General features: G+C 36.9%; 1 protein-coding gene across 42 annotated transcripts in view; it reads left to right on the top strand.

Annotated features, from left to right (window-relative positions):
• Adgrl2 (adhesion G protein-coupled receptor L2) overlaps positions 1–14,409 on the top strand; it is a 170,181-nt gene that overhangs the window by 140,898 nt on the left and 14,874 nt on the right. For all 42 annotated transcript variants that reach the window (XM_051195058.1, XM_051195240.1, XM_051195232.1 and 39 more), the window contains 6 exons: positions 4,237–4,362; positions 4,784–4,989; positions 6,187–6,360; positions 7,361–7,570; positions 8,408–8,628; positions 9,845–9,911. In XM_051195058.1, coding sequence (XP_051051015.1) covers positions 4,237–4,362; positions 4,784–4,989; positions 6,187–6,360; positions 7,361–7,570; positions 8,408–8,628; positions 9,845–9,911 — 1,004 coding nt within the window. The remainder of the gene's footprint in view (positions 1–4,236; positions 4,363–4,783; positions 4,990–6,186; positions 6,361–7,360; positions 7,571–8,407; positions 8,629–9,844; positions 9,912–14,409) is intronic.

Raw genomic sequence — 14,409 nt, 5'->3', positions numbered from 1 at the left:
TTTGGAAGGATTTTTCTTTTATTAAAGTTTTAAGCTTAAAGATGTTACAAATATTCATTTAAGATACAGTATATACATTTTACAGATATTACTAACTTATGCTTGGAATTTATTATGTCTTTATACTTATTACCCCATTATTATCAGCATGGAAGTCACCTTAAACATTTTAAAATATCTTTTTTATTTCTAATTAGTAGTCATATTTTTTTGCTAAAATAAGTACTGTTTTAATCACAAAGAAAGCATGCTGCTTTTCAAAGAACTTGTCTTTAAACACACTATGAAAATAGCCTAAGATTTCCTTATTCTTTAGAGCTCTGATTCAAACTTAAGGGATCGGCTGTATCTTCAGTTACTAAAACAATTTGGTTTCCGTCTTTGCAGTTAGTTTTAACTTCATAGTGTGATTCACTCGTATGATATATGATCCTATAAAAGTAGAGTAATTGTATGGGGGCAGGATCTGCAATAAACTTTGAGGTCTACTTTATATTCAGAGGTGTCTGTTTTGAATGTGAGTCTCATGAATTTTGAACAAATGCTCCCTGTGTGACAATCAGCATAGGCTACATTTTTATCTTCAAAAGGCGGTCTCCTCCCACCTCCAGTCCAGGAAGCCACTGTTTCCTGTCACTGTGGTTAGCTCCTGACTTTGACTTGGATTCTTATTTGATCTTGCTTCTTTTATGTCGAGTTAATTTTGAGATCTCTCTGTCCAGACTGAGTATCTGGAGCTCAGTGGTGTGGCTCAGTGTTGCTCCATTTTACTGGTGTACTCCAATTCTGTGTATCTGTTCACATTTCTGGTTCTCAGAGTTGTCACCACTTAGTGGCTCTTGTTCCCATTTTGTCTCTAACAGCATCGAGTGAGAGTTCACTGTCCATCTTTCGAGTACTTAGCCTCTTTACTTCTTGGCCATCTCAGTAGTTTAGATTAGTATGTTCTGTGGGTTTATGTTGCATTTCTGTGGTTACTAAGTAACGTCTACTTTTTGGATGGAGTATGATGGAGACTTGGTCTCCTTGTATAGCCCATGGGATCTTAAACTCTATCCTTCAGCCTCAAACTCCTGAGTGCTGGGATTAGAGGTGTGTGACACTGGGCCCAGTAAGTAGCATTTAATTGGTGAATTCTTTGCATGTGTTTATGACCCGGTCTCTCATCTTGTTGTAAACTGTTAATTTATTTTCCTCTAGGTCAGTTGCATTTTGATTGATGAGCAATAAGGATTCTTTATGTGTGTTTAGTGTATGTCTTAGGCCAGAAATTTATACATTGAATGTTTTTCTCAGTAAGTGACTTTCCTTCTTTCTCTCTTTCTGTCTCCCTTCCTTCCTTCTTCCTTCCCACTCTACTTTCCTCCCTCTTTCCTTTCCTTCCTTTTTTCTTTTTTTTATATCATGGAAATAGCAGAAATTTCTAATTTTACTTATATTTATGGCAATAACTATTTCATACTGTAAATGCCATTAGATGATTTCCCTCTCAGTTAGGATTTTACCAAGTATATCTACTGAGATGTGCACGTCTAGTTCATTCCTCTGATCTAAGAATATACCACCATTTATCCTGAAAGGCTTTTCAGTGTCTTCCCATTTTTTGGTGAGGAAAGGTAGACCAAAGATTTTGTGGGTTTTCTTATTCACTGTGTTTCTTTGCAGGTATTTTCCAAGAAGTTTTTTAAGGGACATACCATACTAATCCATTTTACCAAATATTTTCCAGATTTTCCTCTGCCGAATTTTTCTAATTTCTGTGCTCATTAATTAATTAGTCTTTAGTTTTAGGGTTGGAGTTTTTGATACCTAAGAAATTTTATTATTGGCTTCCTGCTTAAAACAAAAACAAAAAAAAACAAAAAAAAAAAAAAATCCTTCTCTGCTTTGATTTTTATAAAGGTCCCATGCTGTAAACTTGGTAAACTTATAAATCTTTGTGGTTTTATATTTGACTATAGTCTTTATAAAGTTTACATTTAATTGTGTGTTGTCTTAGAAGCAACTAATCTGGCTTTTTCCATATGAACAAACCAGTTCTTTCTGTATTTCCCTTAGCACATAATGTGCTCTCTTCCCTGTCTCTGTCTCTGTCATCTGTGAAGGTTGTACAAGTGTCAGCATGTTAGTAGGGTCTAGTATTACCTGCCTTTGTTTGGTGCTGCTTTGTTTTCAGTGAAGCTAGTGGCTTTTGAGCCTTTCAGTATTTCTCCTTGAGGGATTTCCTCGGCTGCTTTTGTGTACATCTCATGCATATGAATTTTAAAATCAATTTTTCAAGTCCCAAACACCCATAAAGGTCTTGTTCGAATTTTTATTAGAGTTAAACTTCACTTACAGATTGATATTTTAAGAAGCACTAGACCTCTTCAAATTAACGAGCATTACATAATGGCCTGTTTCTTAATTACGGTTTCTGTGAATAATGAGTTGTTATACCCTCACAGCCTACATTTCCTTTGTTTGTTTGTTTTTGAATTGTTAACATAACATTCTAAGATTGTGATAAATAGAACACACTAGTAAGCGTCCCTTTTCTTTGAAGAGTGTTTTCATTACCCTTTAAGTTTGTGTAGACACAGAGGTTACTTTGACAGGAACACCACTGGCTCGGGGAGTTGTTTTTTCATTCCTACTATTGTAGAGTTTTTGTTTTTTCATTGAACAAGTTGAAATGTACTAATTTTCTGCCAATAATACTTAATTTTTAAAATTTGATCAATTATAATACTTCCCTCCAATATACTAACTAGTTACACTTGTTGATTTTTTTTTTTTTTTAGGGTATTATATTTAAAGTGTGACATAGCATTTTTTCCCCTAACACTTTCATCAGTGAGAAGCTTGTGAAGTAGTTAGCACACATTGATAACCTGTTTTCTGAAAGGAAAAATATAAATTCATTTAAAATTAAGCATATATTAAACTATGCATTGATACATTGAGGACAGAAACTGTTGAGGTTTTGAAAGAAGTTTCTTTCAGTCAGGTTTAATTTTCCCCAAATGTTTCTATTTTCTGTTACAATGTTTACAGGTCGATGCACACATAGTTTTATAAAGTTGATTATCCTATACCCGTTACTTCATTTCTTCTAAAATCAATAGTCATGTGTAGTCACAATCCCATTACTTTAGAAAGTTCATATCAGTTTTCCTTTTCTATGAATGTAACTTTTAAGCTAAAAAGTAAATATAACATAGATGAAATTAGTTCATTCTTACACAGGTGCCTGGGACATTCAAATTTGCATAAAACTCAGATTTGTGTTTGTTTGTTTTATTTGCTTTTCCAGAGAAGTAATTAATAATTTTAATCCCATTCGTTGAGAGCAGGAGATAATTATATGTCAGGGGAGAGGTGTGTTTTGCTTTATTTTGTTTCATTGACAGGGTCTGGTGTAGCCAGGCTGGCTTGGAAGTCTCTGTAGCTGAGGACGACTTTGAACTCATGATTCTTATGTCTGCCACCACTTGCTACTTTGTAGTGTCTCTCTGGGCCTTTCTGCTGGGTGTTGTCTTTGGGAAAACACTTCACTTAGTCCTGTGTCCCCACTGGACCCCTTGCCCCACACACAGAGAATCCGTTATAAGCAGGGAGACCATCTACTTACCAGGGCTTGATGTTTTCCAACATGAGTTAATTACAGCAATAGCCTGTTTCTGCGCTGATAGGAGACCAAAAGTTGCACAGTTGCACAAGTGCCATTGTAACCTCGCAGTGGAGCGGTTTGATCTGGGGCTGAGTTACTTCTAAGATCTCTGAATGTCTGTGTTCTCATATTTACAAGAAAACAAAATTTAAAAATAGTGTGAGTGATGAGTGTGCAGGGAAATAACTCTATTTCTGTATCAAAGGAACGAAACCCCATCCTTCTTTTCACAGTTTCTCATTAATATTTGTTGCTGTCCTCACTGCTTATAGAAAGTAGAAAAAGTATAACGGCAAACTTCACGCACATAATTCTGTGAAAGTCTCTGCTACCTAGGAATTGATGTATCTGCGTGGTAAAGGCACTCAGATTTGTGCTCGCTTTTCACTAAAGGGTGATCACTGAAAATTTACTTAATACAAAAACCCCAAATGAATAAAGTTTGACAAGTAGAAAAAAAAAAAAAAAAAAAAAAAAAAAAAAGAAAGCTATGATTCCTTTGATATTCTCTTTTCTATTCTATTTGTGGTTTAAAGAATTCCCTACCCCAACCCACCCCTCTTTTTTTCCTCTGTTTCATTCAGTTCTGGAAGTTGATGTACTCAGCACCGAAGGGCAGGTCCAAGACTTTAAATTCCCTCTAGGCATCAAGGGGGCCGGCAGCACCATCCAGCTCTCAGCAAACACTGTCAAGCAAAACAGCCGGAATGGTGAGAAGGACAACCCCGCTTTATTTTTCCCTTTTCCTCTCTTCCCTTCCCACCTTACTACACATACACGCACGCACGCCATGCACGCAAGCACGCACGCCATGCACGTACACACATGCACGCACGCACGCCACGCACGCACGCACACCATGCACCTACACACATGCACGCACGCCATGCACGCACACGCACACATTTAAAAAACAAACTATTGAGATGAACCTGTTCTATCTTGAAAATTCACCCTCAATACAACAAAAAAAATGGCTTAGCATTTAAAATAATGACTAACTTCCTCGATAAACTTGATTAAATTTAAAGAGTCCGCCTAATTTTTTTTTTTATTTTATTCTTGCTTTGCCACATGCTTTCTTATCCTACGTGGTTTGTTGTGAGTACTAGACTATTTCTCACTTTCTAGGGTTGGCAAAGCTGGTGTTCATCATTTACCGGAGTCTGGGACAATTCCTGAGTACTGAAAATGCTACCATAAAGCTGGGTGCAGACTTCGTTGGTCGGAACAGCACCATCGCAGTGAACTCTCACGTCATTTCCGTTTCCATCAATAAAGAGTCCAGCCGTGTGTACTTGACAGACCCCGTGCTTTTCACCCTGCCGCACATTGATGTAAGCCAATGCATGCTAATGAAGTCACCGGAGGTTTGAACCCTCGGAGAACAGAAAGCCAGGCTGGCATGCTGAGGAGACAGGAAAGGAGAGTTAGGGTGGGAGGGTGGGGGAGAGAAGACCTCTCCATTTGAATTTTAAATGTTGGACTAGGTCAGGGACACGAGTTTATTTAAGTCTGTGAGCATAAAATTAAATGAGCCTGGTTCAGTGATTATTAGAACTTAAGTGTATTCTTAATGAAAGCTAATTCAGTCATCAACAAGAAAATGTAAATGACTCTCTAATCTGTTTTTGGATGAAAATTAACTCTTACCTTAGCAGTAGGATAGCTGAATATTGACTCTTTAGGCTCTACTTTTTTTAGTATGGCTAATCATTATTTTTTTAATTAGTTCTATTGGCTCATTTACACACATCTGAATACATAGAAAAACTCGGGCATGCACATACACACAAACATGTGCACATGTCCATACAAAAATTAATCATTTGGCTCAACTTTTATCAAACGTTACATTTAAAAAGTCAGAATTGAGGAAGCATGCGTTGCCTGTGGGACCTCTCTGCTCAGACTGGTGTTGAAGTGACGGTTACGTTGGAGGATGGACTGATACAGTAGAGTAAGGGAATGCCTGGTGATAACCAAGTGTCAGGACATACAAGAATAGGTGTGTGATCACAGAGCCTTATCATATTTACTTTATTTGCTTTGCTCATAAGAGCCTTACCATGCCAACTGTGCTTTAAGTGTATCTAATGGGTCACTTACAAGTAACCATAAAAAGGACCCAAAACTGAAAATAGTTTTGTTTTGTTTTTAAAGACACTTGGTCCCTACACGATTTTCTCAGGAAAAAAAAAAAAAAAAAAAAATCACAACCTGAGTCTTATCAGAAAAGGGAGAAAGATTCTAATGTACCCATCAGTATGTAAAATCATAAGATAGAGATTGTAATTGTGTGAAGTGGATCTCTGGTAATTTAGAGTACACGTTAAGAGTGTTTCGGACTATAAAGCCCCCTTTAAGCTAGATGTGTGCCTTGTATAACATAGTCCACAGTTTTGCTGATGAAAAACTTTATAGTCCGAAACATGCAAAGTTTAATCTAAATTACCTTTTACACATATTAAACAATTGCTATTGCCATCTTTGAGTGTAAAATCCTAATTTTATCTTGTCATTTTATTTCCCAGCCTGACAATTATTTCAATGCAAACTGCTCCTTCTGGAACTACTCAGAGAGAACCATGATGGGATATTGGTCTACCCAGGGCTGCAAGCTGGTTGACACTAATAAAACTCGCACAACGTGTGCATGCAGCCACCTAACCAATTTTGCTATTCTCATGGCCCACAGGGAAATTTCAGTAAGTATTTGCACTTCTAATTAGTCGCAGGGAAAGACCTCAGAGATTCAAAACGGCTTGTGTAATAGTCCATCTTTGGATGCTTATCGTAACTAAAAAGCAAACAAAGTAATGCAGGTTTCTAATTGTTTCCACTCTGTCCGTGTATGCTCAGAGTCTTGGCAGTTTTTCACTTTACAAACTTGTGCTAAGTTTCTGCCCACCTTTGTTGTGAGCTGTTTTTCAGAGGCGACCGAGGGTTTTAAAAGTAGAGCATTGGAGGTGAAAGAGCCCAACACAGGTTTCTAGGTACAGGATGCAATTTCTATACTGAATTTTAGAATCTCTTTTCCCAATGTTGCTTTAACAGTTAGCACATTATTTAGAACCGCAGAGTTTGAAAAATCAGAAAAGCTTCTGGAATATGCCTACCTAATTCTTCCCCTTGTTAAAGAGAGTAACAATAGTTAATAAAACATACCCATTATAGCATGGGGCCAGAGATGGCACTCAATTGTTGAGTGTTTGTCTAACCTGAGAAAGACTGGTTTCATCTCTAGACCTGCTCATTCCAAGAAAAGTACACTACAAAAGTCTTGCGTGCATCAGGCTTGTCTGTGTTACTTAGCTCACTATGCAAATATATAGAAATCTGAAGAGCAAAGGAAAGCTTAAAAGCTGGATTATGTATTAGGTGCACAATCATTAAAACGCCAATTATTTTCATCATAATTAGTCTTCATTTCATCTAAATAGTCTGCCTACATTTTGTAAGGTAGTGGTTTCAATAATTATTTTTAAAGATGTGGCCTCTTGCATAATTTTCTATATAAAATCTCCCTCTTAATTAAATAATTTTAAGTAGTGAATCCAGTAAGACAACCTTTACCTCCACGGTCAACATTTTTGTCTATGAGCCCCACTTGAGCACATGAGTATCCTTCCCAGGAGACTTGGGTGTAAGTTGCTTTCCTCTCTGAAAAGCGGAATACTGACCAGCTTCGCACTTTTTGTCTCCCAGTATAAAGATGGAGTTCACGAATTGCTGCTTACGGTCATCACCTGGGTGGGCATCGTCGTCTCACTCGTCTGCCTGGCTATCTGCGTCTTCACCTTCTGTTTCTTCCGAGGTTTACAGAGTGACCGCAATACGATCCACAAGAACCTTTGTATCAACCTTTTCATTGCTGAATTTATTTTTCTAATAGGCATTGATAAGACAAAATATTCGGTAAGCACCTGTTGAGCCGGTGAGTGCATGTGTGATGCTGATGTGATGTTGTTGTTTGGTGGTATTCGTGAAGGATAAATTGTGCTTAATTATAAGAGAGCTCACTCAGTAATGTTATTATGAATGTATTTATTTCATGAATTAAAGTACAATTGCTTTTTTCCCCCCCTGGCTTGTTATACAATAGAAGGCTGCAGGGAACACTGACATTAAAAAGATGGTACTCTCCGAATTCCTACCTTGCTTCTATAGGCATTCTGACCAACAGCCTTTCCTTTACACTTAAAGCAATTCATTCGTCATCCCACAAGGCTTCAGTGGCTGACCCAGGACATAGTTCAGTAATGTATCACCCTGCATTCAACTGGGGTAAATTTAAGAATGCCCCAGAAACAAAAAGGAAATAATCCTACATAATTCAAGTATTTGTCATTAAAGCAATTTTTTTAAATTCCTCTATGGATGATCACATAAGGTATGTCTGCATAAGACTGTTCTGCACACTTGCAAAGCAATCACCCACAAGGGATTATGGGGAGTATTAGAGAACATTGTGGGGCATTTGAGACATGAATTTAGAGATCTGGGTTCACACTTGATAGTTAATTTCACTAAAAAAGTTATGTCTTAGCGAGGAAGTCTCCCACACTTGGTGGTATGTTTTCCAAGTTTTGTGCCCTTGATAGTTTGCAGGCCTTGTGTGTGTGTAAAATATTGATGGTGAGGTATTTAAACAGCACTAGTGAGTCTGCCATTGATTGTTTCATGGTTGAGCAGCACAAACAAGCTCTGTACCCACAGCTATCCTGTATGACTTTCTTCTCTCTTCCTTCACAGATTGCATGCCCCGTGTTTGCTGGCCTTCTGCACTTCTTCTTTCTAGCGGCTTTTTCTTGGATGTGTCTGGAAGGAGTGCAGCTCTACTTAATGTTAGTTGAAGTTTTCGAGAGTGAATATTCAAGGAAGAAATACTATTATGTCGCTGGATACTTGTTCCCTGCCACAGTGGTTGGTGTTTCAGCTGCTATTGACTACAAGAGCTATGGGACACAAAAGGCGTAAGTAATTGCAAGTGACCTGAGTGTTTTTCAAGTGAATAATTTTTAAAGCCTATTAGCTGTCACTGAGGGTCCCTGACAGACTAAAATCGCATCTGAAAGCTTTATTGGGGAGAGATTGGGCATGCCGTGCACAAATTACAATCAAGTCTTGTGTAATTCTCTGGGTTCAGAGGATCGGTTCTCTGGTGAGGCAGATTCTAAATTATGGACTTTCTCTTTTAACACAAAAGACCGGCCTGAAACAAATGGGAAAAGTAAATAACTTTTTGGCTTCAGAAAAATGTTAAGTAAAAGTTCTCCTGGACTTAATGCCTCTGACAGAGCTAGTGCCTCCTCAACTCCCTGTGCAGCTGCTTCTACTTGAGCACGGTTATGGCAGCACGTTCCATCCCGAAAGTTTTACTCTCACAGGGTTTTACCAAGAACTTTGAGGGGATTCAAATAAGTCACTCTCTCTTGTCTTAAAAAATACAGATATTTACAGAAAGAGCCGCACTTCCTTGATGATTTCATTGGCCAAAGGCATAACTTCCAATTGCTTATTTTTCCCTCTGATAAAGTTAGTTAATACAACTTATTTATAGTCAAGAAGCCCATGACTTTATAGCTGATCAAAAAAGAGAAATTCAGTGAGGATTCCGTTTTGTAGGAAATATGAATGTGTCTTAATGAGCATATGTATCATATACATTAATTATGCGGAAGTGGTTTGCATTTCTTTTCCCCTAGTGTTTGTCCATTCCTAATGGAGATATTTATGCTACACTGTGTGGCACTAACACCTTTTGAATGTTTTCTTTAAATTCTGTTAAGCAATTTAATTCTGATCAACAGGAAAGACAAAATTTGAAGAATACATACAGAACTTTAGAATGATAAAGCAATGTGGGGTATTGTTTGGGGTAATTTCTAATGAGGTTGAAGGTCCTAGAGCTTCAGGGCTGGGGTGGGACTTCCAACTCTTCCTATGAAAACTTCTACCCAGTGCTGTGCCTAGAGTGAAACTTGCTGCAGGTTGAAGTAAATGAATTGCTTAACTTTATTGGGTCAAAGCCAACTCAGAATTGTAATAACTCTTCTTGCCTGTGATTAATGAATTTTCAAAGGCACATGGAGGGATGGTTTCTTGGCTGAATTTCTGTGGTTTTGTTTCTCTGCTTAATGTACAGATCCACGAAAGCTACTTAATGCATTTGCTTTCCTTCCCAAACAGTTGCTGGCTTCACGTTGATAACTATTTCATATGGAGTTTCATTGGGCCTGTTACATTCATAATTCTGGTAAGCAGACTTTACGTTCACAGCCTTTCAAGCTGCTATGGTAACAGTGGTACTCAAACAAAGATATGCCCCTTCACCGCTAATTATTCAGGCAGAGATATGTAAACATGTCTATTAGCGGGACAATATCGTGTAGCATATTTAGACGGATATCATTATTGAAAGTTGTACACTGGCTAATTATCTATGCCTGAAAACCACCTCTCCGAAAAGTACCCCATGCTATTTCTGAGTAAGTGTGCTGAAACAGCATAATAATGACAATTAATCAATAAGCTAACAAACAAATAGATAAATAACCCACAGAAAGCCACTCATCTGCCATATTAAGAATTGTTTGACTGGTTTAGAAAGACAAGTGAACATTTCTTTATTTTTCTTTTTAGTCTTAATATTAATTTGGTATTTTAAGTGACTGTCCATACCTTAAATTCTTTTACATCATAAATTTTTATAAAGCTAAAATTAATAAAAAGGATACCAAATCGATTTTAAATTCGCTAGGAATATGGATTCCTTTTGAAGACTTAATATACTTTTTATAAATCAATAAAAATTGTTTTAAAATGAATTTTACATACATCAACGGTAGTAACATTAAAACCATCTTTGAAGCATCTTATTAACTATATTTGTATTGGAAATGTAATATCAGAATTTTCTAATTTAAAACTTTGACCAAGTTACCATATAATGCAGGTAGAACTGAGTGTTAATAGCCTTTAGAAGCTTTGAAAAAATAACATAAACAAGTTTAAATATTACCTATGCAGAGTTAATGTTCTTAAACACATTAGCTGTTGCTATTTTAAATATTTTATTGCTAATTATTTTCTTTTTATATTTTATATTTTAATATTTTTATATTTTCAGGGTGTTTTAATGTTAACTAATATTTCATAAAACTCAGAAAGAAAAGCTCATAGTTCAGTCAGCAAGGCCCTTGCTGTGCAATCATGAAGACTCATAGCCATGGGAGAAGAAACCCCAGTGTGGTCAGGAGACTCTCTAACCCCGGGAATGGCAGGGGGGGGGGCAGTAAGGTCCCTGGTATACCCAGGGAGGCAGACAAATTGCTGTCCTTCAGCTTCACTGCGCAGCCCTTTCTCCAGACACAAGGTAATGACATTGAGAAGAAAACCTAACATTGACCTCAAATAATTTATTAAAGAAATTGTTGCTGAACAAAATTTAAAACACCCAAAAGTAGTGTGTGCATTTTAATTCTTAGGACAGTTATGTCACAGAGCTACTTTAACCAAGCTAAATGAAAACTTGAGATAAATGCCCACTGGAGCAGTCAGTTCCTGACATGTGAGGTGATTTTTCACGAGGCAATGGCCCTGAAAGTATGTGACCACACCCTCAGAGTATTCTAGAATGAAATGACTAATAGCTGCTGTGTAGTTACTGTATCCTTAAATACATGGCTTCTTTCTACCCACCTACAACAAAAACATCTGTACTTTGAAATTAAACACAAAGGTTGCATTAGGGAGGTTTGGGGCATAAAACTATCACATGCTTACTCTTGGTGGCTGAGAACTTTATCTCTGGAGATTAGCACTAATACATTAGAAAAAAATTTTTGTTTGAAAAACAAGTTAATGGTTACTCAGTAAGAAGTGGGTAAAGGATATTTTGGTACATCACCCATCTATAATGAGAGCCCATAATTATCAGTCTCTGTCCATCTTTTATACTCTGCCTTCATTCTGAACTATGGAGAGCTCTAGGTCACAGTGTTCCCAACATAAAAGTGGATTAAAAAAAAAAAAAAAAAAAAAAAAAAAAAAAAACCCAGCAGGTTAACAACTGCATGCGTATCTCCTTGAGATTCTGAGATAGCTTTGCCCTCTAATGATCCCATCCCAGCACAGAAAGAATACAATGCAGTATCTTGAAATACAATATCTAACCTAAATTGAGAAGTAACCTAAATTGTACAGCATACATATGTTAAAAACACATTTACCTAAGTAGATACTGTAGTGATGCAAGACACTTAAAACCTAATTCTGATATGAATCTTAATAATATAAATTATATTACATACTGTCCCTGTAAGGAATATTCATATAACAAAACATTTCTTGCTGTCCCAAGAAAATACATTTTGAATTATGACTGAGTAGAAACCATATTACCTTAATAGTATTAAATAGTTATACCTTTGTAATATTCCACGAAGAAAAGTGAGAGACAGTGGGAGCTAAAACTTCCTACTTAATGCCTTTCTATAGAATGTCTTGCCTACAGGCACTAGAGTTATTATATCTATGAGAAAAGTACCAGTTAGTAATGAGCAGGGGAAACCATTAGTATGCCTGAAATGGTTTAATGAAGGCTTGGATCATGACACGTCAGGAGCTGTTCTTATCATTTGGACAGCTCCATCTGCATCATTAATAATTAATTCAGTTCAGCAAGAGTTCAGCCCACATGCTCACTTAGAAGTCTTCTTCAGAGAACACCTCTCTGGCTGCTCGTCCAGGGAAAATCAGTTTCTGCTTGACTAACGGCAAAGATCTGGAGACACAAGTGCGGTTTTAGACTTGCATTTGCCAGGTAGCAAAAGCTCTAGGGAGGACAAAAAGGGTCGGAACATGTGCAGTTCAGCCAGGTTACTGCAGAGCCCTGTTTCTGTTCCTCTGTCTTATCATATCCATGTCAGCCCTGCAAGCTGTGGAATGAATTTAAAGCTGCTAAGCCCAGACAGATGTGACTCAATGAAGCGAGCTGATGGCCGTACACCAAGCCGTGATGTCTTCCAATCCCTGGGAACTTTTCCTTTTAAAAACTCTTTTGTAAGGTCATGCCTAGCAGCATAGGTGATGCTTAACTCTGTGGTGCCAGTGGATTAGTGAAGGATTATTTAAATAATAATTTATGCAGTTATGATTTGGCCATTTACTTATTTGCTGAGTAGAGTTTTGTTTAGCCCCTTCTAATTCTGCTCCCACTTTTACATGAAGTTCTGTTGAGAAGTAACTAAGTATCTGTATGTTTAGACCTGTATACACCTACCTGAATTTATAAGCCCACAGTACAGAGGTCAAGTAGGAATAATTCCTGAATGAATCCCCCTCCAAGTAAGTCATCACCCTGTTCATTTAGGCTGCTGTGTTGAGACATAACCAACACAGTTTTATTTAATAATCTTCATTTATTGATTTATAAATAATCTAAATTTATTGTTTTATATGAGTAATTAAGGTTCGTCAAAGCTTTATTTGTTGTATAATAAGTAGGCTGAACTTTTTCTTACGTTTTGGTATATAATCTTTTAACATATTCCATTATGTTTAAACTCATTAGTATGTAGTAGTGTTTGTGTGGGGATGAGTGATGCTCTAATCAGACAGGACAGATGAAATCACAGTGGACTGTGGTGGGGGTGTTTACCCCTTTCTGCCTTTCTGTCTTTCTGTCTGCCTTCCACTGAGAAATAGGGGAATATCTCATTGTCCCGATTTCTGTAGTTTCTCAAAGCCTATAGAAGACACTAAAAATAAAATAGGGAAAGTAGAAAGTAAATGAAATCACTTATTTTGTTATTTAAAAACAAAACAGCCTGGCAGTGGTGGCACAGGAATTTAATCCCAGCACTCGGGAAGCAGAGGCTGGAGAATCTCTGTGAGTTCGAGGCCAGCCTGTTCTACAAAGCTATACAGAGAAACCCGGTCTTCAAATGTGCACCCCACTCAAAAAACAAAAACAAAAAACAAACAAACAAACAAAAAAAACCAGCTAAAGCAGAAATATACTAATGTGAACTAGAAAGTCATTTATGTCTTGAGAAAAAATGCATAGAGAGAAACTCAAGTTTTAGTCATTTATTTGAAAGCAGTCTGTTGTCCTTGATATGATTGTTGTGGACCATGGATTTTATTGAAGCTGCTGTGTCTGGATTTGGACTCCATGGCTCCCTTTTAAAAGAAAAGGAAGAAGTAGAAGAGAAAATGGGAGAGGAAGCATAAAAAATTTTGACCCACACGATCATAATTTTTGGTGTAGTGTATTGCCTCCTGAGAAAAAAATCACAGCAACAACATTTATTGTATGAAACTGAACTTTAGCTTTGAAGTATTTATATATTAGATAAGTATGAACTATGAAGTATTCATTGTGCTTTAGTAACATCCAGTTCCGTTCCAGGAGGAAGCTCACTATGTGTGTTGACGGTAGCATATTTAATTGTTCAATATCTATATCACAAAGACTTTTTATGTTTCTCTGGTTCACTGCAAATAATATATATCAGTGAAATTTTAATATTTAATAACCATGGAGAAACTCTTAGATTGACATTCTTTTTGCCATCTAGTGCCTTAAGAGTAGTCCTTTAAGCTTCCTTTTATAATTACTTTGTTTAGGAATGACAGCATTTTGTCCTATTAAATATACCCTTGATCCATTATTTCTACGTTTTTAAGTAAATTTTCTTCAGAGGCTAAAGTCTTGTGTATGAGTTAACTGAAAGTTTTATGACAGTATG

This window comes from Phodopus roborovskii, unplaced genomic scaffold, assembly GCF_943737965.1.
Source record: "Phodopus roborovskii unplaced genomic scaffold, PHOROB, whole genome shotgun sequence".
In the NCBI taxonomy this organism is placed as follows: Eukaryota; Metazoa; Chordata; class Mammalia; order Rodentia; family Cricetidae; genus Phodopus; species Phodopus roborovskii.
The sequence above is the reverse complement of the archived record's forward strand: the minus strand, read 5'-3'. Positions and strand labels throughout refer to the sequence as shown.